At 42.9% G+C, this 25964-nt stretch overlaps 1 protein-coding gene across 1 annotated transcript in view; it reads right to left on the reverse strand.

Moving 5' to 3' along the window:
• The window catches only part of bsna (bassoon presynaptic cytomatrix protein a), a 207127-nt gene that overhangs the window by 135905 nt on the left and 45258 nt on the right, over positions 1 to 25964 (reverse strand). The window contains exon 2 of the mRNA XM_017467307.3: positions 17964 to 18459. Coding sequence (XP_017322796.1) covers positions 17964 to 18459 — 496 coding nt within the window. The remainder of the gene's footprint in view (positions 1 to 17963; positions 18460 to 25964) is intronic.

Genomic DNA, 25964 nt, shown 5'->3' on the forward strand with positions numbered 1-25964 from the left:
CTTAAAAATAGCTAAAAATGCAATACTTGAACAAAGTATTTTGCTAGAGATATGAATTTTAGCATGCATAACATTCTAGTATGATTAGGAGCCACAATGCCATGTACCAACGGGGCTGTCTTTATATGTTCTTTAAAACATACCAAAATATTGCTGACACCATTAATGGGGATGCAATGTGCATTCCTCTGCTGCCTATAAGTTTTTTTTAAATTGTAGATCTGATGTCTCACGGATTTTGGGATTGCTTAGACTTGCCGATAAATGCCTGCTACAAATGGGCCTGTGCCTTATATTTGCCTATAAATGGCACATGCCCAGTTTTTATCATCTTCTCTAGTGCAATAGCTATCATGACATCCATTTTGCCTTGTTACGTTAGAGTACTCTTAAATTCTGAAGTAGACTGCCACAAGTTAAGTCATACCCATAAGGTTGGAACAACTAAATTTATCACTTTTACAGAAAATGATATAGAGCTCATCAAAAGAATAATGGGCTTATGGGGACTTGGTGCTGAAAACTATATTTGCATTCATCATAGAATGGTTTATCTCAAACTATTTGAAGAATACCAGAAGAAATGTTGCGATTCCTTCAATAAACACAATCACTTGTAAGTGTGTTGTTTCAATTGAAGTGGCTGTTCTATTGGAAAAAGGAACGAATGCAGGTATGAAACCTAGAATGAAATTTCAAATAAGGTTCTAAATGAGGTGTAACAATTGATTTTGAATTAAAGATATGCAGGGTCACAAAGGAACCCAGGGTAACTTTTAAGCAACTAAAGGCCTCTCTCACATTGGCTAAGGTTAATGTTCATCAAGAGAACACTGAACAACAATGGTGTACATGGCAGAGTTGCAAGGAGAAAGCCACTGCTCTCCAAAAAAGAATATTGCTGCCCTTCTGCAGTTTGCTAAAGATCACTTGGACAAGTCAGAAGGCTAGTGGAAAAATGTTTTGTGGATGGATGAGACCAAAACAGAACATTTTTTAGTTTAACTGAGAAGCATTACGTTTGGAGAAAGGAAACACTGCATTCCAGCATAAGAATCATATCCCATCTGTGTGTCACATTTCGTGACGCAACGGAGATAAGGTAGGATGCAAGCGCAGGTTGAACAACAGTTTTATTTACAGAGAGACAGGCAGACAAATCCAAACGTGATCCAAAAACATAATCCAGTAACATGCAAGGTTCAGGCAATCGGCAAACAGGCATAAACAAGGCAAGGCAGGAATCAATGTCGTGGTCTCGGGATACAGGGTCGATATATCAAACATGAAACATAAACAGCAGCGAGGGACTGGTAACGGAGAAACCAGCGTGCACTTAACAAACGAAACTAAACATGACATGAACTATGAACTAAGACTAAGACTATGAAACGAAACATGAAACTATGGACTGTGGTTAGCTATCGTAAGGACTCTAAACTAATCGACTATCTAACTCATCCAAAATTCCACGCTGTGTGCTGGGAGGCGCGTGGTATATATGCAGAGATAATCAGCCTGATAATGGCTGACGGCTGAGGACGATTCAGACACACATGAAACAATAGCCAATGACAGAATGGGGAGGAGACATAACAGAAACATAAACAAATGCACGTGTAGAAATGTCACGATTGTCCACAAGAGAAAAGCAGGTGCTCGCGCACCTGCTCGTGCACGTGCGCTCACATGCTCCACAGTGCACTGCATAAAGGGGAACTCGTGACAGAACCCCCTCCCCAAGGGCACTCCTCTCGGAGTGCCATGAAACATCCATCTCCATTGGCGGCCCCGGCCCCCTGGGCAGAATGTCCCAAGCAGAGCCTGGAGACCGCACGGCGTTCTTGGCGAAACAACAAGGAAGAGTGACGTACATGGCAGAGCAGGGAAGCAGAGCGACGTCCTTGTTGGAGCATGAAAGCAGAGCGACGTCCCCGGCTGAACTGGAAGGCAGAGCGAAGTCCCCTGTGAAGCCAGGGAGAGGAGCGTGGGTCTCCGTGAGGCCAGGGAGAGGAGCGTGGGTCTCCGTGCGGCCAGGGAGAGGAACGTGGGTCTCCGTGCGGCCAGGGAGAGGAGCGTGGGTCTCCGTGCGGCCAGGGAGAGGAGCGTGGGTCTCCGTGCGGCCAGGGAGAGGAGCGTGGGTCTCCGTGAGGCCAGGGAGAGGAGCGTGGGTCTCTGTGAGGCCAGGGAGAGGAGCGTGGGTCTCTGTGCGGCCAGGGAGTGGAGCGTGGGTCTCCGTGTGGCCAGGGAGAGGAGCGTAGCTCTCCTCGAAGCAGGAGGGGGGAACGATGTTCGCCATGGAGCAGGAAGGCTGAGCGACGTCCACAGCTGAACAGGGAGGCTGAGCGACAACCTCAGCTGAACAGGGAGGCTGAGCAACGTCCATTTCTGAACAGGAAGACTGAGCGACGACCTCAGCTGAACAGGAAGGCTGAGCGACGACCACAGCTGAACAGGGAGGCTGAGCGACGACCACAGCTGAACAGGGAGGCTGAGCGACGACCACAGCTGAACAGGGAGGCTGAGCGACGTCCATTTCTGAACAGGAAGACTGAGCGACGACCTCAGCTGAACAGGAAGGCCGAGCGACGACCACAGCTGAACAGGGAGGCCGAGCGACGACCACAGCTGAACAGGGAGGCCGAGCGACGACCACAGCTGAACAGGGAGGCTGAGCGACGACCACAGCTGAACAGGGAGGCTGAGCGACGTCCACAGCTGAACAGGGAGGCTGAGGATCTGAGGTCACCAGGTGAACCTTGGGCATGGGCGGAGCTTGGCTGTGCGTATCGGCAGACTCGGGCGTGAGCAGAACTTGGCTGTGCGTGTCGGCAGACTCGGATGTGAGCAGAACTTGGCTGTGCGTGTCGGCAGACTCGGGCTTTGGCAGAACTTTGGCGGTCGTGTCGGTAGACTTGGGCGTGGGCTGAACTTGGTCGACCGGGTCGGTAGACTTGGGCGTGGGCTGAACTGGGGCGACCGGGTCGGTAGACTTGGGCATGGGCTGAACTGGGGCGACCGGGTCGGTAGACTTGGGCGTGACATCAGGAACTTGAGACTTGACTTGGACTTCCGAGACTGGAGCCTTGACTTGGACCTCAGGGACTTGAGACTTGACTTGGGCTTGGACCTCAGGGACTTGAGATTTGACTTGGACTTGGACCTCAGGGACTTGAGATTTGACTTGGACTTCAAAAACTGGAGACTTGACTTGGACCTCAGGGATTGAGACTTGACTTGGACTTGGACCTCAGGGACTTGAGACTTGACTTGGACTTCAGAAGCTTGAGACTTGACTTGGACTTCAGAAGCTTGAGACTTGACTTGGACTTGGACCTCAGAAGCTTGAGACTTAACTTGGACCTCAGGGACTTGAGACTTGACTTGGACTTCAGAAGCTTGAGACTTGACTTGGACTTCAGAAGCTTGAGACTTGACTTGGACCTCAGGGACTCGAGACTTGACTTGGACTTGGACCTCAGGGACTTGGTTGTCCGTGTTAACATCAACTTGGTGGCTCATCCGCTCATAATGCATATGGAATGGAAGATCAGCACTGTTCGCCACATTAACTCCCTTCAACAGCTCACCCAATTTGTAGCTCTGCCCTGGTTCTCCAAACTCCCTCAGAAACAAGTCCGAAAACTGCCTACTGTCCTCCAGTACCCGGGGTCTCATGGCTGCTACTCGCTGCGCCCACTTGCGAGCTGGGCCAAAAAATCGGGACATCATGAACTTAATCCATTGTCTCTCCCTTGGCTTCGGGTCAAACAGGCTTGAGAAGTAACTCTGGCAGTCTATCATAAAATAGTCCGGATAACCAAAGAAGCCATCATACCGATCAGGAAGGTCCATGAAAGTCCATTGCGAGAACTGCATAGAATCCAAGGCAGGGATGATTGGCATGGACCTCCGGGTTCTGCGTTCTCGTGCTGCATCCATGAAAGGCAGAATATTCTGTCACATTTCGTGACGCAACGGAGATAAGGTAGGATGCAAGCGCAGGTTGAACAACAGTTTTATTTACAGAGAGACAGGCAGACAAATCCAAACGTAATCCAAAAACGTAATCCAGTAACATGCAAGGTTCAGGCGATCGGCAAACAGGCATAAATGAGGCAAGGCAGGAATCAACGTTGTGGTCTCGGGATACAGGGTCGATATATCAAACATGAAACATAAACAGCAGCGAGGGACTGGTAATGGAGAAACCAGCGTGCACTTAACACTTAAGCACTAAAGGAAACTAAACATGACATGAACTATAAACTAAGACTAAGACTACGAAATGAAACATGAAACTATGGACTGTGGTTATCTATCGTAATGACTCTAAACTATTCGACTATCTAACTCATTCAACATTCCGCGCTGTGTGCTGGGAGGCGCGCGGTATATATACAGAGATAATCAGCCTCGTAATGGCTGACGGCTGAGGACGATTCAGACACACATGAAACAATAGCCAATGACAGAACGGGGAGGAGACATAACAGAAACATAAACAAATGCACGTGTAGAAATGTCACGATTGTCGACAAGGGAAAAGCAGGTGCTCGCGCACCTGCTCGTGCACGCGCGCTCACATGCTCCACAGCGCGCTGCATAAAGGGGAACTCGTGACAGAACCCCCTCCCCAAGGGCACTCGTGACACTTTGAAACATGGTATCGTGGTTTGAGCCTGTTTTGCTGCATCTGGGCCTGGATGACTTGCCATCATTGACAGAACACTAAATTCTGAATGATAACAAGGAATTCTAAAGGAAAATGTCAGGACATCTGTCCTTGAACTGAATCTCAAGAGAAAGTGGGTCATGCAGTAAGACAATGAACCTAAGCATTGGTTGTTCTACCTAGGTTGTTCTACCAAAGAATGGTTAAAGAAGAATAAAGTTAGTATTTTAGAATGGCAAAGTCAAAGTCCTGACCTTAATTCAATGGAAATATTGTGGAAGGACCTGAAGCAAGCAGTTCATGTGAGCAAGCCCACCAACATCCCAGAGTTGAAGCTGTTCTGTACTGAGGAATGGGGTAAATGTACTTTAAGCCGATGTGTAGACTGATCAGTTACCAGAAACCTTATTTGCAGTTATTGCTGCACAAGGGGGTCACACCAGATACTGAATGAAAAGGTTCACATACGTTTGCCACTCACAGATATGTAATATTGGATCATTATCCTTGTTATATTTGTTTCATTGTGTTCTCTTTGTCTACTTTTAATGCTTGTGTGAAAATCTGATGATGTTTAGGTCACACTGATGAAGAACTATGGAATATATATATTTTTTTAAAAGAACAACTATACAAACAAGCACCACTGTATAATCATTATTCCTGTCCTATTATCATTACAAAACAGCAAGTCATTTCTCCTCTCTTCTTGCATTCTCAGATCTTTGTGACAGGCAAAGCTGCCTGGGTTCCTGGCAGCCAGATTATCAGGCCATGCTTAGCTTGGCACTGTAGCAGATGGGCACGTGTATATAACTGAGAATTAGCAAAGTAGCCAGCATGTAAGCTCACCAGGACAATTCTGCTCGCTAAATTAAACCATAAATCTTGAAAAACATGGAAATAATTATCCAAAATTCAATAAATGTCTATGGAGTCCTGTAAGGTATTTTTTTTATATATATACATTATAACTTTATTTCAGTCTCATGTAGCCTTTTTCTGGAGATCTGCACTATTTAAAATAAGAAAAGACTGGTGTATACAGTCATTTCTTAAGTCTTGAGACAGTACTGAGTACTTATTCCAGAATAGACTTCACCCCAGAGGACCAATAGAAGTAAATTGATCTCATAAAGCAAAGATTATAAACCATGAAATGAGATTTATAGATTCGTTTGTTTATTGGCTAGTTCTTTCCAGAGGCTGCTCCAGCCCTGGCAATGGTCACAATGACATTTGGTGGTAAAATCAAGAATTGTGGGGATAATGTTAAAACTAAGAACAAACCCTGCACATGATATATTTTTGTCCTCCACAAACTTGTATCAAAGGGAAAAACTAGTGTCAAGTCTCTAAATTGGCTATAGGTCTGACTGTGTGTACATTGTGACCTGCGATTCCAGGGTGTGTAACTGCCAGAGTTTCCAGCGTGGACTCTGCATTTGCCATGTCCCTGATCAGGATAAAGCATGAATGAAGGTGGAATTAAAATAACTAAAGGCTACATTTTCTGACAGGCTACATAAAAGGACATGAAAGAAATGAATGTCTCTCTCTCTGTCTCTCTCTCTCTCTCTCTCACACACACACATTTTGGTTCATGTATCATTACTAAATATTTCATTTGCACAATTAGGAATGGGCTTACAATACATTTAGTATAGTATACATTTACTATATATTTACTATACAGAAGTACAAGTACTTCTGTATAAAATATCTCACCATTGACAACCAGAAGGCAAAAATTAAGAGCAGCAAATAATAATAAATAGTTACACTCAGAATAAGCAAACCAGCAAAAGGTTTTATTCTGTTCTATTCTATATACACATCAAATGTATCTACAACCTAAAGCAGAGTCATCTGTGATTCTGACATTGGCTTTAAGCACATTTTCCCTATGCAATATCACCTCAAGCAAGGAGCAGAAAGTCCAGAATAACTGTCTGACAGTTTTATGTAGCCACAATATGTCATGTGGAAATATATGCTTTGGGCTATAAAAACACTCAAGAAAAATTTGGAATGCCATTGGAGGCCAATATTAATTAAACATATAAACATTGCATTATCCATGAATTAATAGCATCTTCCTTTTTTGCACAGTGGAGACAGCATCTTAATCAGAGATACTGATTATCTGCAGGGTCAAATTTGAGCCTTGAGTGTAGTGGATGAGTGCTCGATCAGTTTATCCTTGAATCTCTGAATAACTACGGTGGAAGCAATATTGTTAAACTAGACAGGTAAAGTTCATCACGGCAAACTTTGATGTTGGCTTTACAAAGCAAGTCTGACAGTTTAAAATAGTTATCAGTTTGAAATCTGAAGGTAATGTGCAGTTTTATGAAAGAAAGAGACAGGTAGGGTGGCAATACTTGTAGATTTGATTAGATAGGTAGATAGATAGATAGACAGACAGATGATAGATAGATAGATAGATAGATAGATAGATAGATAGAATGGTAAAAAGATAAATGGAGAGATAGACTGATGCATGTAGATAGGTTCAAGTATTCAGGTGATGCATCAATCTGTAAGGTATTTGTCCTGTTCTCTGTATTTTGCTAGCCATGAGGGAATGTCTGAATCACACAAGATAGTACGTTTCATGAACTGGCAAAGTGTTGAAGTGAGCTATGGCAGTGTGGGAGCAAGGGGGCGAGCCTACTTCCTCATATGAGTAATTCACTGAGATATTCTGCCGTGTGTTTGATTCATGCAGACTCAAGGAGGTTAGATAGCTGCTTCTGATGATGTTTCAAGGTTCCCATCATGTAACCTAATATGCCCTCAAGTTCTGTACCATTGCAGCTGGTAGAGGATGGAATAACGCAGCCCTGAAAGCCACATTCCACTGCGGTTTGAACTCAGAAGTCCTCCTGAAGATTGCATGTTGCAACCAGTTACTCTCCCCAACTCCTTGACTCATCTTGCTATCCACCTCGATCATCTACTGCACAGCCTTTGGCCCAGCCCCAAGACAGGAAGCTTTCTGCAAATAGACACCCGTCCTGAACTAATGCAACAAGGGTAAACCAAGCTCAGCACGAAGGAAAGAGAGAGAAGATGCTGCAAGCACCACTGCTTCTATTGCGGTCACTCCAATCACCTCATTGGGTCAATATTCTGCCGTGTGTTTGATCATTCATGCGAGGGCAAGGAGGTAGGAGAGCTGTTTCTGATGATATTTCAAAGTTCTTATCATGTAACAGAATATGCCCTCAGGTTCTCTACCATTGCAGCTGGTAGAGGATGGAATGATGCAGCCCTGAAAGCCACATTCCACTGTAGTTTGAACTCTAAAGTCCTCCCAGAGATTGCGTGTTGTAACCAGACACTCTCCCCAACTACTTGACTCATCTTGCTATCTACCTCGATCATCTGTTGCACAGCCGTTGCCCCAGCCCCAAGATGGGAAGCTTTCTGCAAGTAGACACCCCTCCTGAACCAATGCAACTAGAGTACACCAAGCTCAGCAAGGAGGAAAGAGATAAAAGACGCTGTGAGCACTACTGCTTCTACACCTTATTGGGTCAAGCCCACTCCACAGCAGCTCCACTGCCAGACCAGGGCCGTCTCGAGTGGGAGCTCCACCACTAGCTCCGCCTTGGTGAGTTTAAACCAATCAATCTTTCACCAATCACTAATGTTTCAGGTCACAGTACAACACTCAGGTGTGCCTTCTGTTGACAGCAGAATACATTTCGGAGCAGCAGGGAACACTGTGGACAGTGTGGCTCATCTTAAAATCCTGACTCAGCCACTACCACATCCCCAAAGGATCCAGGGCATCGACAGACAGCCCATCAGAGGAGGCACCATCTCCATCTGCACACGGCCCCTTGTTTTTCAAGTCAGTGCATTTCAACAGGAGCAGATTTCTTTCCTGGTCACAGTCAAAAAGCCCAGCATCTCATCATCCTGGCTTTCATCACACACTGATCAAGCCATTGTCACCATCACTGCATCCTCACGCGGCAGGTATGCATGGTCTTCACCTTCATGGAAAGTCCAGAGAATCATGTACCCATTGAAGTTCACCTCACGTACCCGGATCTCCAGGGGGTCTTCAGCAAAGCCAAAGCCAGTGGCTTACCTCCTCACCTTCCCTATGACTGTGTGATAGAGTTGCTGCCTGGAACCACACATCCTTGCAACAGAATTTACTTCCCTTTCACCAGCTGAACAATACAGAGTACATCCAGGAGGCACTTTAACAGGGGTACATTCGACCATCCACTTCACTTGCATCGGCAGATTTCTTTGTGGAAAAAATGGAGGCAGATTCAGAACTTACATTGATTTCCAGGGGCTAAACCAAGTGTCTTCAATACCAATTTCCACTGCCATTAGTCCCATTGGCTCTGAAACAGAGGTTGGAACAGCCAACAGTTCGGGGAAAAGCTACACCCAATGGCCTTTTTCTCAAGGAAATTATCCCCAACAGAGAAAAACTATGATATTGAGAACCAATAAATGCTTGCAGTTAAACTAGCATTGGAGGGTTGGCACAATAGCTGGAGGGAACTGCTAAAAATCGAAATCCCCGCTTAGCTCACTGGTCCCTCGTCTTTGCTAGGTTCCAGTTCACCCTCTCCTATCAACCTGACTCCAAAAATAAAAAAGCAGATGTGTTCTCCCAGATATATACTAACGAGCCACAAGAGGGCATTGAAGAGCCTATCCTCCCACCATCCTGTTTCATGTGTGCCGTGGACCAGGAGATCGATCAAGCCATTGGCTGCCTACTGCCTCACAAAGGTCCTCGTTCTTTCCCCAAACAGAATGTTTGTGCCAGCTAATTTCTAAACCAGGCTTATCAAATGGGCTCACACTTCCATAGTCACAGGTCACCCAGGTATCACCTTCTGCAAACTAAATACTTGTGGCCCAACATGAGAGCTGACATACACTGAGCCATATCCTCCTGCACCTCCTGTGCCCATGCTAAAGTACCCAGAATGTTACTGGTCTGCAAGCTCCTACCACTGCCCACACCTCGAAGGCCCAGGTCCAACATTTCTGTCAGATTCATCACTGACCTGCCAGAATCCCGAGGTCACACTACAATCCTGGTCATTGTGGCTAGGTTCTCTAAGTAGCTGCATCCTGTTCCATTGCCGAGTCTACCCACTGCATTTGAAACAGCAGAATTTTTATACAACCACATATTCAGGTGGATGAGTAAAATTTTGGATCCATAAGGACATCTTCAGTGATTGGGGCGTACAATTCATCTCTAGGTTGTGGGTTAGTTTCCTGGACAAATTAGGAGTAATCATAATCGCATAGCGCCCATTTTTAATGTCTCCTGGTTGCCTACCAGTCCTCCTGACCCGCTTGAAATTGGGACAGTGGTAGCTTAGCAGTTAAGGCTCTGGGTTACAGATCGGAAGGTCAGGGGCTCAAGCCCCAGCACTGCCAAGCAGCCACTGTTGGGCCCTTGAGCAAGGCCCCTAACCCTCTCTGCTCCAGGGGCGCCATATCATTGCTGACCCTGCTCTCTGACCCCAGCTTCCTGACAGGCTGGGGTATGCGAAAAAAACAATTTCACTGTGCTCTACTGTATATGTGACCAATAAAGACTCATCATTTAATTAACGGTCAGCTTGCATACTTGGTAAAATCCATCCCCGAGGAACAGAGTCGGTTTCCCACACAAGACATCCTTAATCTTTGCCATAAATTCCATGCCAGACACCCTGAAGTGCCAGGCCAATGATCTAGGGGGAGGCCTCATTAACACTGTGTTCCCAGAGTGAGCCCTTTTGGGGGATAGGATCCATGAACTCTAATTCCCAGAACACACCACAGCCTACAAACATGGCCACCCCAGACTATGCACCCCAGAATCCACCGCTGCCACCCCAGTTAATGTCAATAAATTTCTTCCTGTCTAATTTTTTTGTGTACCTTTTGGCATTTCTTCACTTCACACCTGAGCACACTGGGCAGATTAATGGAAATTCTGTTACAGCATGGGAAGACATTTCTCCCCAAACACAAGCACACAACATGCACAAGTCAGCTTACTTTAAACGAAGCCGGGTATCAAATTTCATTTAATTCAGACACATGCACACACACACACACACACACACACACACACACACACACACACACACACACACACACACACCTCATATAAAAACAGCACTATCACTACTGCTTTATTTACCCTAAGTAACAAACCTAACATCAACATCACTCTCCAGCAAAAGTACATTTGAGGCATATTGGCTCAAGTCATGTGATCTTGTCTCACGACACAACATGCGCATGGAAAAACTAATGCCTTAAATAAAGTAAGGTAAAGTACTAAATTTGGCAGAGAACCCCTTCATAAAAAGAACATTTATTACGACATTTCTTTGGCTCTTGCCTTTAATCCAGTACATTCTAACTTGGAACTGAAACTTGAAATGGATGTTGCCGTTTTCTAGACTGTAGAGTTCTAGAATTGATGGAGAAAACAGAAGACATGATGATAAACAGCACAATGGATGTTTATGCCCATCCATGTACAGATGTGTTCAAAGGAAAAGGGATCCTACGATTTCATGCGGTATCACGCAGAAACACGCGCATGTGGCCGGCACCGGAAATACATGACCAGTAGGGGCAGTCATGTTTCATTTGAATATACATGGCTTGCTAGCACGTGGATCTGTGAACCTCTCTCAGAACCATTTTGCAATAAGCAGCAAAGAACATTAAACGTTGTCGAGCCTGTGTGTGGTCGGTTAGCTTTAAGAAAAAATATTATGTATGGTTTACATAAAAATATTACGTTTCTCATCAAAACTTATGATAAACCTAATTTAAACGAAATTACAAGAGTGAGCATGATCAAGTAACTCAGTACAGGTACAATAACTATAGTATTTAAATTAACATGATTACAGAATGTAACATATATGATCCTCAGTAAGTTCATCAAAGTGTTGCTTTATGATTCATGCCCGTTTTTGAGCTAAATGACAGCTGATACCCCAGGATGTAGCAAGGCCTTGTGCGGTGTTTATGTCCTCAAACTGATCCCTTAGCAGTGATAAGGTGTTGCAAGTATTTTCCAGTAAGACTGCTGCTTTAAGATGGTCCACATCTTTCTTCTGCAATATATGTGATACTACATTGACAGGCTTTTCTCCTGAATCATAGTCAACATTGCGAACTCAAATGTTTTCAATGATTTCACAAGCCCAGTCGTTCTGTATATTCTTCTGGTTTTTTGGAATCTAAAGCAGTCAGTGCCTGTCAGCATAATAAAACATGGTGCGTGAAGAGTATCGCACCTGGGAAAAAGTCTTTTCAATGTTGGCTTTGAAAGCTGATTTTCCAACATTTCGCACCTTTTTTTGCTTTGGCTGAAGAAAACATAAAGTCTCTGAACCACGTCATAGTCTTTGATGGCTGTTATATGTTCGTAAGTATCATTCAAATCCAAATTAAAATGTACAATGTATACATACAGCATTGGGCTCCAGGTTTAGGATATGTTTCTGCACCCCAGAATAAATCCCACTCATGGCATTCGCCCTATCATACACTTGGCCTCTGAAGTTTTTAAGTGACAGTCTCTTACTTTTTTCAACTCAATGATTTTTATTTGCAGACTCTCTGCCATTTGATCACTTATATTCTGGATTCTGAGAAACTTTCACGGACATCAATCCCAACTGGATTGTCATTTTTGGCTTTGTGAACAGTAACATATCTGACAACTTGACCGAGCTGATAAATTTTACTGACATCCTGAGTAGTGTCCATTATGATTGGAAAAAATCGGCTTCCTTTATTTCAGATATAATTTGGTCATGCACCTTCTGAGACAACAACGCATCAGTTTATTCTGAATTGCTGGACTTAAATAATTGACGTGAGTTTTTTAATACAGTAATTCTCGCAATACCTGAGTCCAGACTCTTGTATTCGCTGTCAAGTGGAACATCAACCTTAAGGTAATTTTTACATGCATCATACGTTACTGCAAGCTGCAAGATGAGCATGTAAAGATTCATGATTCTTTATTCTGCCCAAAAGGCCCTGCCAGTCATTAATTCTTACAGTCCAGGATTCATGGTGGGATGGACATGTCCTGTTTCCAAAAAGCCAACATGGCTGACAATAGGCACAGACCATATTTGGTGATTAACAGCCATTTTCCTAGCAACTCTGCCCATCTTAGAACGTCTGAAATAAAATTCCTTCGAAAAGCATCTGACATTTTTGTCCCTGGGATATGGTCCCTCTGGTTTGCATGGTCCCATGTTAAGTATTCATCCCCTTCACATTGGGATCATTTAAATTAACTGTGAAGTTCGCTCTGTTAGATAGTATATATCTGTTACCTTCTCTGTATAGATAGTATCTATCTGTTACCTTCTCTGTAATATTTTTAGTGCCGCTGCCGCTGTCATCTGCCGGAGTATGAGACGTGCTTTCAGCTTCGGGGTCTCTGACTGGCGTTGGGTTATTTAGCAAATCTGTACCCAAGGTTGCAGTAGCACTACTGCTAACTTCCCCACTATTTGTACTTGCAGCTGCCTCCAGCTGATTTGCAATATATATATATATATATATATATATATATATATATATATATATATATATATATATATATATATATATATATATATTCAATAGTTTTGCACTGAATTGTTCTTTTCGCTGATTAATCCATTTTTGGGCCCCACTGAGATATTTTATTTTACTCACTTCATAAAGAATCCATTATAGGCTACTAGGTTCACTGTAGGCTAATTGTGGAGATTCTGGATGATCAAGGATTATGATTGGATAAGAAAAAATATAGCAATTGTGATTGGCAGACACAGATAGATTTAGCAGAATAGGTGTTAATTAGTACCAAAATAAAAGCCCCATTTTACATCTGTTTAATATTGTTTGTGGTTGGGGGCCCCCATCATGCGCACTCTTCATTCATCAGCTCAAGCAGGTCATATGCTGATATCTACAGTATCTCACAAAAGCGAGTACACCCCTCACATTTCTGTAAATATTTGATTATATCTTTTCATGTGACAACACTGAAGAAATGACACTTTGCTACAATGTAAAGTAGTGAGTGTACAGCTTGTGTAACAGTGTAAATTTGCTGTCCCCTCAAAATAACTCAACACACAGCCATTAATGTCTAAACCGCTGGCAACAAAAGTGAGTACACCCCTAAGTGAAAATGTCCAAATTGGGCCCAATTAGACATTTTCCCTCCCTGGTGTCATGTGAATTGTTGTGTTACAAGGTCTCAGGTTTGAATGTGGATGTGGATGTGGATATGACCCACAAAAGAATTAGGCACAAAAACCCATGGACATTCTCAGATGGAAAACCCAATGGACAGCTCGGGAGGACACGTTACACACTGGCTGGCATAAAACAATGAACAGTCAACCAGCAGACACTCAGGCGCCACTTAATTACTCTCTGTTTGCATTTGTCTTGACTCAATCACCTGATGACAAAAAGATGCGTTAAAGGTATCCCTGACCCAGGGCTGAACCTTCTCAACCACGGAAACTGCTATCACATGCAGTGATTTAGGCCTTTGGGCCAAACCATATTGTCTTAACCATCAGCTTATCCACCAGATAAAGTTAAAGGATCCTCACCATTAAAGTGATAACTACAGTAAGAAAAGAGGGGGGGGGATTCCAACTTGGAATGTAGCCTTTGGCTCCCTCAGGAAAGAGTCTACACCAAAACCCCCCTTTCTTTGTTGAATCAGCACATTCCACAATCAGAGCACTACAAGATACAATGACTATAGATAGGATGTCATTATATGTACATGTTAGTGTTTTGGACAAAGTTTAATCCACACATCATGAAAAGGCTTGGAACCACCCATCTGCAAAGACAATGGACTGATTAACATCATGGGCAGAACATATGGCTTACACCCTGCCCCAAGACAATCTCTGGTTGGGTGGAACCCTTAGGGGGTGGGACTAGCCAGGAAAGAGTTAAAATCCAACTCTTCAGTTCCCCTCTCTTACTTCTCTCTGTTCTCTCGGCTCGCTAAAATCAACTCATCTCACCTCATCTGTGGCCGTGAAAGTCTTGAATCAACATCTGCTCAGACACCCAGCACAGAGCCTCCCAACTTTTCAAAACTCCCACCGCCAGCTCTCCAAATACCGCTTATACTAGACGCCATACCATTCAGCATTCTGGTTGGAGACGGCACTCAAACTCCGACCAGACGAATGAATAACCATTGCAGTAATCCCCTCAAGACCAAGACATAACGAGGAAATACAGGCAAGAGCAGTACCTCCAGACTCGAGCTAAGATTGGTGCATATAATATTAAGTTTAAAGCCCTTCTAAAGAAGTGAAATTAGATTGATAAAAATTGATGGTTGTTCAGTCATGGTCTGTGAAATAACATCCTTTGTTACTTCCAAAGTTACTTTGGGAACTTCATTCACTCTGTTAAACCATTTTTACCTCTGCTGGCGTGTGTGTCTGTGTGTGTGTTTTTGTGTTAGCTTTGATTCTGTGTCATAGAATAGTTCAATAAACTCTCGTCTGTTTTAAAACATGTGTCTTATTTGTTTACAAGGTCCACTGCCTAGAATTGCCAATCCTGCCACATGCTCTTCAAGTAATGTTTATATATATATATATATATATATATATATATATATATATATATATATATATATATATATGGTACAGTTAAGAGCAAACACATTCACACTGTAGCCAATAATTCAATAAATTCACGAACTAAATAATGGGGATGAAAAACACTTAAATGAAGCCCAATCGGGGTGCGTTGCTTACTGACAGCGCGTCAAAAAATTAAACAAACAAAATTGTGGGGAATGACTCCACGATATGTGCAAACAGAAAACTACGGGAAGGGATTCCAACCTGCCCTCAAGTATTTAGTGCTGTATCATCATTAAGGTGAGAAACACCAAACTGATCACGAACTGTAAACTGCTGATTGCCGAATTAGAGCGTGCGCACTCCAAAACGGTGTTGATAGCAGAGTTCACTTACCTCTTGCTGGATAGTGCACTATCTGAAGTTAAATAATCACAAAAAAGGCTAGCCGCAGTCTTTGGAGGACGAAAGTTTGTAGCTCCAACCCTACTTCAGATTACAAGACTACCAGCGGTGCCTGCACTCCTGAAACCTGCTTACCAATGCGAGAAGATAACGAGAGGTCACTTCCGGGGTGAACGCATCTTTAGTACTGGGGCAAAAGGCATACGTCACCCAGGTCACAGGTGACTTTGCTGATACAAATACTCGACCTGCACGTACACGTGACATCCAGGTGCTTGAAGCACCACCTCTGGTGGTCAGTAGAAATGAAACAGAACAAAAGTTTCCATTGGCAAGAAAGGAGAAGATGGAATTCATTCAGTGTTACTTTGAGGAACTTTCTACAATGGAAAAAAAAACGCTTATTTATAAAACATTAAACTGAGCTAAGGCTCAAACGCCAGTTGCTGGGGTACAAAGCCTGTGTGTTTCAGTTGCATTATGCATGTCACATGTAGCCAGCTTAATTTAAATACTATAGTTATTGTACCAGTATCACGTGACTCGATCACGCTCACTTTATATAATTAAATCTTGCAATTAGAAACTTGTTTAAATTAGGTTTATCATAAGTTTTAATGGGAAACATAATATTTTATGTGAACCATTCAATCACACATACATTTTTTTATTGTATTGTGTTCAGCTATAGTATGTTGTTCCATGCGCCACATGGTGGTTATTGTGTGAAGCACAACCAATGAATTTAAAATGTAAGAAGTGGGCCTGCAGGGTATCGTGTGATCACACGTGACGAATCTCGTGAAACCGCGTGAAAAAACATGCATTCTTAAAGGCTACATCTGTAACTGGGCATTGCTGATAGGAACCTGTTGAAAAGGCCTTTGGTGGCATCCTTTACATGGAACTGTCCTCTGTTCTTACCTTGACATCCTAATCATACTTCTCAAATAGTAGAAAGTATAACTAGCTGCAGAAATTGTGTTGCATTTGATACAAATACATTTTTAATATATCAAATAACCTCAGTCCACATCCTTACCTTAACCATTAATGACTTAGAAATGTAGGCTCATCATAATTCTTATCTATTTGTAATTGTGAAAATATGTGCTGGAGTATTACTGGTTCCTTCCTATAGAGTTCTTCCCATCAAAAGTAGGTGAATGAAAATGCAATGATGAAATTATAATTTTATTAATTAAAATACACAATCAGATCTAAAATCTGCAACTGTTACAAACCTTTACAAGTACAAACACCTCTGAATACTAATATGTACAACTTTATATACAACTTCTAAGCAACGGTTAAGAACCACTGGTTAAACTGCTAAAGTGCCTGATTACAACATAATAGGTTCTAAGTGGAACAACTCACTACTGTAAATTTTTTAAGGGCTTAATACAAGCAAATGTAAAAACAAAAAGGATCTTAAGTTACAAAAACGGAGCCTAGACACAAGAAATTCACATAAAACATATTTATAGCTTCAAAAGGCTATAAGATATATATTATACACACTAAGCATGTTCACTTACAATACACATGGTAGATATTGCGACCCACGAGATCCACCAATCAGAGAGGTTGCCGAATTTCAATAGATTTTTTAATTGGTTAAAATTAATGGAGACTCCTTCATGTTTTTCTGTGGGTGCTCAAGCCCCCAAGCAAACACGGGATCAGCGCCTATGCCTATTAGTGCAGTGTCAGGGCAGTGTGAATGCAAATAACACCCAAGTGCAGCCTGAAAGTCACTTCATGTACAAGTTCATACAATTGAGTATTTAATTTGCATAAGCATGTCACTTGAAGACAAAATAAAATCATTATTTTAATTATGGAAATCATGTCTCAAGCTTAAAATGACCAAGGCAATTTGCATATTGCACATTGTATATTAAATATTCACTGCATGTTCACACTTCTGATGCCAACAGCAGTGATATTTCACTGCCTTTAATCAGCACTGTACTTAAACACAAAATTACATGTAAAGTTTCCGTTTACTATTTGTCTCTCTTTTCATATAAAAAAAAATCGAATAATTGGATATCAGCTAAATGGACTTATATAAAAAGAACTGTAAACGCATGTGGTTATTATCAACATATCAAATCAACAATTAATAAACAATTCAAATACAAGTCACATAAAACAACCAAATGTAAACAAGGTCTAGACAGTTTTAGATCTCTGTCTTCTACCGTTAGCTGAGGAATAATTATGTTTACCTCTGTGAGGTGTGGGTTGGGATTGAAGCCACACTGGTTGCACACAGTAGTGTGACACTGGGTGCACTTGTTGAAATTGGGCGCTCTGTCAGCACTGGTCAGCTCTGTGGTGTTACAGATTGGGCAAAGTTTACTGCTGGGCATGGGTGCTATCTGGGGCACTGAGTAGGGTGAGCTGGGAGCACTGCCCCGGTCAGGAGACACTGATGGAGATCGACCTGATCGCCCTACACTTCCGCCGCTGCTGAAGTCCACCTGGAGGTTCCTCCTGGAGGCATGCTGTCCAGGACCTTGGTCTGTCCCCATGCCCTGGGATGCTGCCTGATTCTGAGATTGAAGGGTTGGAGATGGTCTTGGGCTCTCATGGGTTGCCAGTCTGTAGGTGTCTCCTCGTCCTGGCATTCCTCCTATGCCACCCATGCCCAAGCCACCACCCACCCCTACACTGACACTAGAGCCATAGCCTGTTTTTGGAGATGCAGGTGCTCCAGCCAGCCTAAAATATAAAGAGAGAGAGAGAAACAGAGAGAGAGGAATTAATGTAATTATTCCAGTTGCTACTCATGACTCACTGATAGTGGGGGACACCCTAGATGGGCTGCAAACCCATCACAGGGCACAATCATATACATACAGCAGACAGTTTGGAAATGCCAATCAGCCTACAACACATCTTTGGACTGGGGGAGGAAATCAGAGTATCCAGAGGGAACCCCCGAAGCACGGGGAGAACATGCAAATTCCACGCTCACAGGGCAGAGGTGGGAGTTGAACCTCCAACCCTGGATGTGCAAGGCAAATGTGCTGATATATAGTAGTTACTGTAATTCATTCCATCTCTGCATGTCAGCTACAAGAGTAATTCATTCCATCTCTGCATGTCAGCTACAAGAAGAGAATAAAAAGACTATATTTTCAACCCCATAAATCGGTAACCTTCTTAATATGAAAGTACATTGAAATATTAAAGGCATATGATTCACTTTAATATTTAATTTTTCTAGAATTTTCAAATGGCTCAGATTTACCTGTTTTCTATATGTGTCTTAAAGGACCACACTGTGTATCCAAGTTCCCATGACATAAATAAATACAGGTATGTAGCAGTCATTCTCCTAACGCAGTCTCTTATTTAAATGAAATCCAATTCACATAAGTACCAGTCCATTTCAGTGAATTCTCTTTTAATTTTGTGCTTTTTAATATAATTATCTTAATTTAATTTAAGAGAACAAAGAAGTCTTAAGTTCAGTTCTTGTGGTTGCAATTAAAAGAAAGCATTCCACCACCCCCTTATCTGGGTGGTTGTCTGAGTTTTATTTATGTTCACATGTGTCTGGAATGGTGTTTTTTATATAGACTAAGTCTTACTGTAAAAACAGTGGACATTACTATAGCCACACTACTGACTGCAGCAATATGGCGGGTTGTATAAATGGGCTAGATGGGCTAGGCTTCTCAAGACTTTCAATAATAAAAATACATCAGTATAAGGTTTTATTTTTGGCATACATGGCAGGTTATTTGCTGGTAACAAATGATAAGGAGTATTATTTATAATTTTTGTGGAATCAAGTGCAAGAGAACAACCAATGATCAACAGAAAAATTATTTGCAAAGGTGACACCAGAGCTGATTTAATTCTAGCCCAGATTCATGCAGTCTGTCAGTGACAAACATGTAAAATGATTACACAGAGTGAAACGCCCTCCAGATTTTGTGTGCATTGGGAATGATACTTTTCAGTCTATGTCACTGACCCATCGTTAATTGACCCATGTCATCAGGAGTGATTCAGAAGGTGCAAGTGTTGCTGATGAACTGAACAAGAACAAGGTATTTTACCAACCAAACAGTGCTGTTTCTTGTACTGAAGCCCATGATCTGCTTGTGCTTGGCCCGCAGACCTGTGAACCTCTCTCAAAACCATTTTGCAACAAGCAGTAGAGCACATTAAATGTTGTCAAGCCTGAAAAAAATGGAATGTGTGGTCAGTTAGATTTAAGAAAAAATATTACGTAAGGTTTACAGGGCTTTACAGTACAACCATTTCAGGACTGAAAATTACTTTGTGCAACTGTGAAAAAAATATATAGGCACACCAGTGTGAGTGACATGTTTGATGTTGTATAATACAATCCAAATAAAAACTACAAGTCCAAAATGCATCTACACCACGCAACAGTTACTTTCACACTGCTTTTCATCACCTCAGTCAACCGAACAAGTGCGCAAATACTGCAAAGAAGTCATTATGATGACAAGAGTAACACTGTACAACATCTGCTTCTCTCAAATTGCCGATCTCAGATCACGCAAAATGACCTGAACCTGCGACTGTGACATGCTCATGTAGCCACAGCAGTGTCAGGCACCAGTAAATTAATAATAATGATAACGCTACAAGGTTAGGTGTAATTCAAGCTTCATTATTAAATAATTCCTCAGCAATCATAATGTTGTGGATAAAAAAGGTCATAAAATAAACATAAGGGAGAAGAAGGAAAAACGGGCACCTTGACACGTAGAAGCGGGATTAGGCGGACATTGACAGATTGGAATTACGAGCAATTTAAGATCAGTAATAGTCAAAAAAGTCAAAAAGAAGTGTACGAGCTAAGGAGTGCTAAAAACACACACACACACACACACACACACACACACACACTCGTACAGTCAAGGGCGGGCAAGTAGACACAACATACATACACACACACTCTCTCTTCCTCATACACACACATGAATAACTTTAATAATATCTTATAGTAATAGAGAAACTCTATAAAAAACAGAATAGTAGGATATGCAGGACAGTAGAACTGTAATGATATTAAGAAGTTGGAAGTACAGTAAACCGCTTTTCAAGTAGTATAAATATATATAAAATAAGAAATATAGTGCAAATATGAAAATAAATTATAAATGAGAAGTACGGGAAAAAAAGGAAAATATAACTTACTCATGATTCAGATGGTGAAGATTCTCGTCTCGCAAGGAAAGCCTTAATTTTTAGAGAACCATGAAGAAAGCCAGTTATAAGGGTGGCTGCCCCCCCCCTCGAGATAACGATAAGACCAAGGTCCCTCCCGGTTGTTTAGTCGTCTTGCTTACGTCATTTTTATTACCTAGGGAAATGGGAATCATGGTTTCTGAAGACCTAGGTAAGGGAGAACCCTGGTTTTTGAAGACCTAGGTAAAAGAGAACCCTGGTTTTTGAAAACCTAGGTAAATAGAAACACTGGGTTTTTGTTTCCTGGGTTGTTGGAAATGCCTGAGTTCTGATTTTATGTGTAAAGTAAAACCCCGGGTTTCAATTCTATGGGTAAGTGAAATAGGCCTTTTCTGGAAACCTATGGGTTATCTAGTGTGTAAATACAGTATAAATACTGGAGCTTAAGCTCAGGGTAGGGGGGATCACTTCTGAGAATTCTCATCGGTGTGGATCTCGTGTGGTGGAATGGAACAATAAAGCTGGACCCTTGCTTCTTCTCACTCACGGCTGGTGTATTTTTTCTATCTCCAACTGGTCTCAGAGGTAGATGTGAGTATTGGCTTCTAAGTTGAATTTTAAATGTTTTTGGGTAATAGGCTAAATTCGAGCCAACATTTGGCACCCCAGATGGGACTGGGCTAAGATCTATATGTCTGGAATCTCTCCCGTGGGACTTCGCTCTCTAAGCAACAGACAGGCCGTATAGGAAAAGGCATTGCAGACGCCTGTTATTTCAAAGCTCTGTTTTAGTGGTCTGTTGTTACGATTGAGAAGCCCCGGGGTGGGAAGAAAGACTAAGTGGGTCTCCAAAAGAACCTGGAGTGAGTGAGAAGAGGTAAGAGAAGTATAGATTATAGAATGTACTTTTTATAATTATAATAAAGAAATGGTATATGTGTTGTGTGAGTGAAAGTCCTGCAATACCGCTGGAGGAGGTAGAAAAAAGGTAGAAAAAAGAGAAATAGAGAAATACTCCAGGGCTGGGATAGAAAGCAGGTGAAAAATGAGGCCTCAGACCCCAGATACCGGCTACTAGACTTGACTAGCAGTCTAGTGGTGGCTGCATTGGTGGGGACCCCTAATACCGCTGGAAAAGGATTAGATAAAAGATAGATAGATTAGATTCCAGGGCTGGATAGAGAGGGGAATAAATCCTGGGCCCAGGTCCGGGTCGTGCAATACAGCATGCCCGGTGTATGAATGGAATATGTACTAACAAATGTGTGTGCTTAAAATATATGTGCTTATAATATGTATAATATGAGTGTGGTGTGAGAGCGTGTAAGTTTTGGAGACAGGGAAAAAGTATTTATTAGTGCTCTGAACAAGAGAGCTCCATACATTTGACGCTTGATAAGATTTAGGGAAAAAGAAAAAAGGGAAAAAAAAAGGGAGAATAATAATAATAATTTTTTTTTTTTGAAAAAGTTGTATTTAATTTATGTGACTGTAAGCTTCATACATGCGAGCTGGTGTGAAGGCGTGTTATATTCTGAGACCACAATGGTGTGTATGTAATAACTAAATATGTGTAAGAGAGTGTGTGACACAATGTGTATATGAGTGTGCCGACGTTGTTGATAGAAAGGGGTGTATGTGTGTGTTCCTATCTGTTCTTATCTGCACAAGCAGGCCTGTCTTCTGTGTGGAAAGGAAAAAAGGAAAAGAAGAAAAATGTGTGTGTGTGCGCACTTCAGATTGAGCTGACTAATATAGAACAGTGTGAGATTTTTGTTTTTAAATTTGTTTTAATGTTTTGAATCTGATATGGACTTTCTGTGAGTCGAGTGTGACTGTGTGTATTATAACTTTATTGGTATCAATAACTGCTGTTTTAAAAACTGGAGGAGCATGCAAGAATTGTAAACAAACAAACAAAAAAAAAAACATTTATTTTTTTTTGTTTTTTTTTTATTTTAGGCATCTGTCAGACTGCCCATTGGGTGAATAAGAACTTCCAGACCAGTAATATATAACAAAATTGTTGAGAAATCAGGGAGTCAGTCCATTGGGACCTTTTCATTTATATTCCATAAATTATGAAGGTGTTGTTCAGTTAAATGACAAATAATAATACAATTTAATTTTTGTTTAATTACCCAAAATTGGGTAATGTTGAATAGGTAAATATTATGTCTAAGAATATTGTAAACATGTAAGAATTGTCTGTTGTGTGAGGCTGTGTGAATTACCTAAAGTTAAACTTAAAACTTATAAGAGTAATTGAATCATTTAACTTAATTAATTAATCATCATAAGTAAATTGAGTGTATGTACTTTGAGTGTATGTGAGTCCCTAGGGAGGCTGGCTGGGCCAAGTACCGACGGAAGGGAAAAGCGGGCGTAAATCGGTACGAGATAGGCTAAGCAGGCGGGAACAACGGACAAGGTAGGAGGAAAACATTTGGCTGTGAGGCATAACTTAGTGGATTTAGGGGGTGTGTGCGGCCAACTTTAAGAGCTGAGAGGTGTGAGACACGACCAGAGTTATGGCTGAATGTAAGAAAAAGATGAGCCCGATAGAGAGGGTGATAAGCAAACACTGTACAGATGAGAAGGACATTAGACATTATTGTAAAAAATGGAGTGAGAAGACTAGTGGTGAGTGGAAATGGCCCGAGGAAGGTACTTTTGATGAACAGCTATGCCAGATAATGAAAGAGAGATTAGCTGTATGGAATGAGCAGAAAAAAGGCTTGAGAGTGAGGGAGAAATGTGTGAAGACAGAGAAGATAGTGGACTGGTTTGTGGAGGCAGGGAAAGAAGAGAAGGAGAAGGATAGGCGGCAGAGAGAACGAAAAGAGGCGGTGATACGGAAGAAAGAAGAAAGGGAAGCAAGCCTAGGAAAAAAGATAAAAGAAGCCATTCAGGAGGAATTGGCCGAGGCCCCGCCCTCATATAATCCTCAGTACCGCCCTCCAGTGAGACCTGTCGGAAGTGCCCCACCCGCCGGGCTCTACATGATGCAAGACCTGGAAGACAGAGAAGATGAATGGAAGGAAACTGAGGTGGACATAAAGGGGACATTCACCGGATACCAAAGAATGAGTCATCGCATGCGGGAGGATGAAGAACGTATCAAAATGGACGAAGGAGCTGCCGGATACGAGGATAGAACCCCGGTCGAGAGCGAAAGCCCACGGCTGGACCTCCCACAGGTAGGCAACAAGGAGAGGGACAGGGAACTACAGGAGTATATGAAAAACTGGACCCGCACTCCGGGGTGGCCGGAGCACAGGGAGATTCCCCCCAGCACTAGCACCCCGAGGCCAGGGTCACGGCCGATGGTGCACAAGCACAAAGACAAGGAACTGGAGGAAATACAGGAGCAGGAGGGGCATGGGACCAGGGGCAATCAAGAAAGTTGTCGGAGCGAGAGAGGGCACGAGGGTGGAAACGGAGCACGAGGGGCTCCACATACCAAAGGAGGAGGAAAAAGTGAGCCGAGAGACAATGTGGGGCGGATGGTCCGTATAGAGGGGGATGTGGTGCTCTCCCCATATGCTGTCGAGGAGGATAAGGAATTGGAGGGCAGGATTCGACGGCTAGAGGACGGGATATCATACGGCGTGGGTAAAATGGATGAATTGAAAAATCTCGCAGGTCAAGCGTTCCAGATGGCGACTGCTGTGAACAATAAGTATGCGCACAAGCCGCGTTTGGGAGAGTCAAAATCACAAAGGTCGGGAAGAGCACTGAACCAGTCAGCAGGAAAACATGTGAAAAGCCTGAGTAAGGCCTCAAAAGTCCTAATATATCACCAGCAGAAGAAGAAGCAAGTAAGTTCAGACATGGAACTGGACGACCAAGTGGGGACTGAGAGCGAGGGGGCTGAAACAGACAACGAAGGAAAAGTTGAACAAGACGTCAATGAGGAGGAGGACTTGGACGATTTGAAGCTTAGAGGAGCTAGAACACTACGGAACAGGGAAAGCCTGAGGCCCCCAGTGAGATTCGAACCTGGTGTCACAGCGTGCTTGGCGCATGCCCGCTCCCAGTCGGAGCCCAGCCTTACTCAGATGCCCCTCATGGTTAAAGGAAAAGCCCTACATTATGCACCCTGGAGTTTCATGGACCTAACGGGCCTGATCCAACGATTACCCAACATGTGTGAAGGGGGGCAGAAATGGATTACACAGTTTGAGGAAAAAACATCAGGACAGCACCTGGCGATAGGCGATATCAAAGCCATTCTCTGCCAAACAGTGGGCAAGGGACGGGCTGAAGAAATTTTCGATGGGGCAGAACACAGGGATTTGATAGACGACCCCAAGGCTGATGCCATCCCGTTTGGCCTATACCGGCAAGAAATATGGGATGCTGTGAGGAGTATGTATCCGGCTAAGATGGACCCTGGGAAGCTTGAAAATATAAAACTGAAAGACGAAGAAAACGTGATAACCTTCATACAAAAGTTTCAAGATAAATGGAGGGATGAAACGGGTGCCAAATGGGACGATTCAGTGGCAAGTGTGGGACTGTTCAAACTGCTATTGAAGAAGGCTCTCCCTGGGGAGGTACAGAAGAAGTTAGAGGAAGTGGTGGGGCTCAACGCAATGGAATGGGCTTCATTTCTGGCACATGTGACCCATCACGTGGAGCAACACAGGAAGCTGAAAAAAGAAGCTAAAGATGCCACTGAAACCCTAATGAGCCAACTCTATAAAGCACAGCTCGGCGAACTGACCAGGACTAAACAGGAAGAGAAGGAACGGAGGAGGGAACACATTAAACAAGCGGCAGTGATGGTGCCCCATACACAAGCGTCAGCCCCAGCACAGGCTGACCCTATGCTGTTGGCCAATGGATACCAGGCCCACCCACAACAGCAAGTCCCACACATAACTACTATGCTGCACCCCGACCAGATGGATTACATATATCATATGAGGGCCCCCATGCACCCGGGAATGCCACCTGCCTGGGGGAGGGGACGAGGATACGGACGGGGTCGAGTTTTGCCAAGGCCAAATATGGCAACTGAAGGGTGTTGGGGATGCGGTGATCCT

This window comes from Ictalurus punctatus, chromosome 5, assembly GCF_001660625.3.
Source record: "Ictalurus punctatus breed USDA103 chromosome 5, Coco_2.0, whole genome shotgun sequence".
NCBI classification, from domain to species: Eukaryota; Metazoa; Chordata; class Actinopteri; order Siluriformes; family Ictaluridae; genus Ictalurus; species Ictalurus punctatus.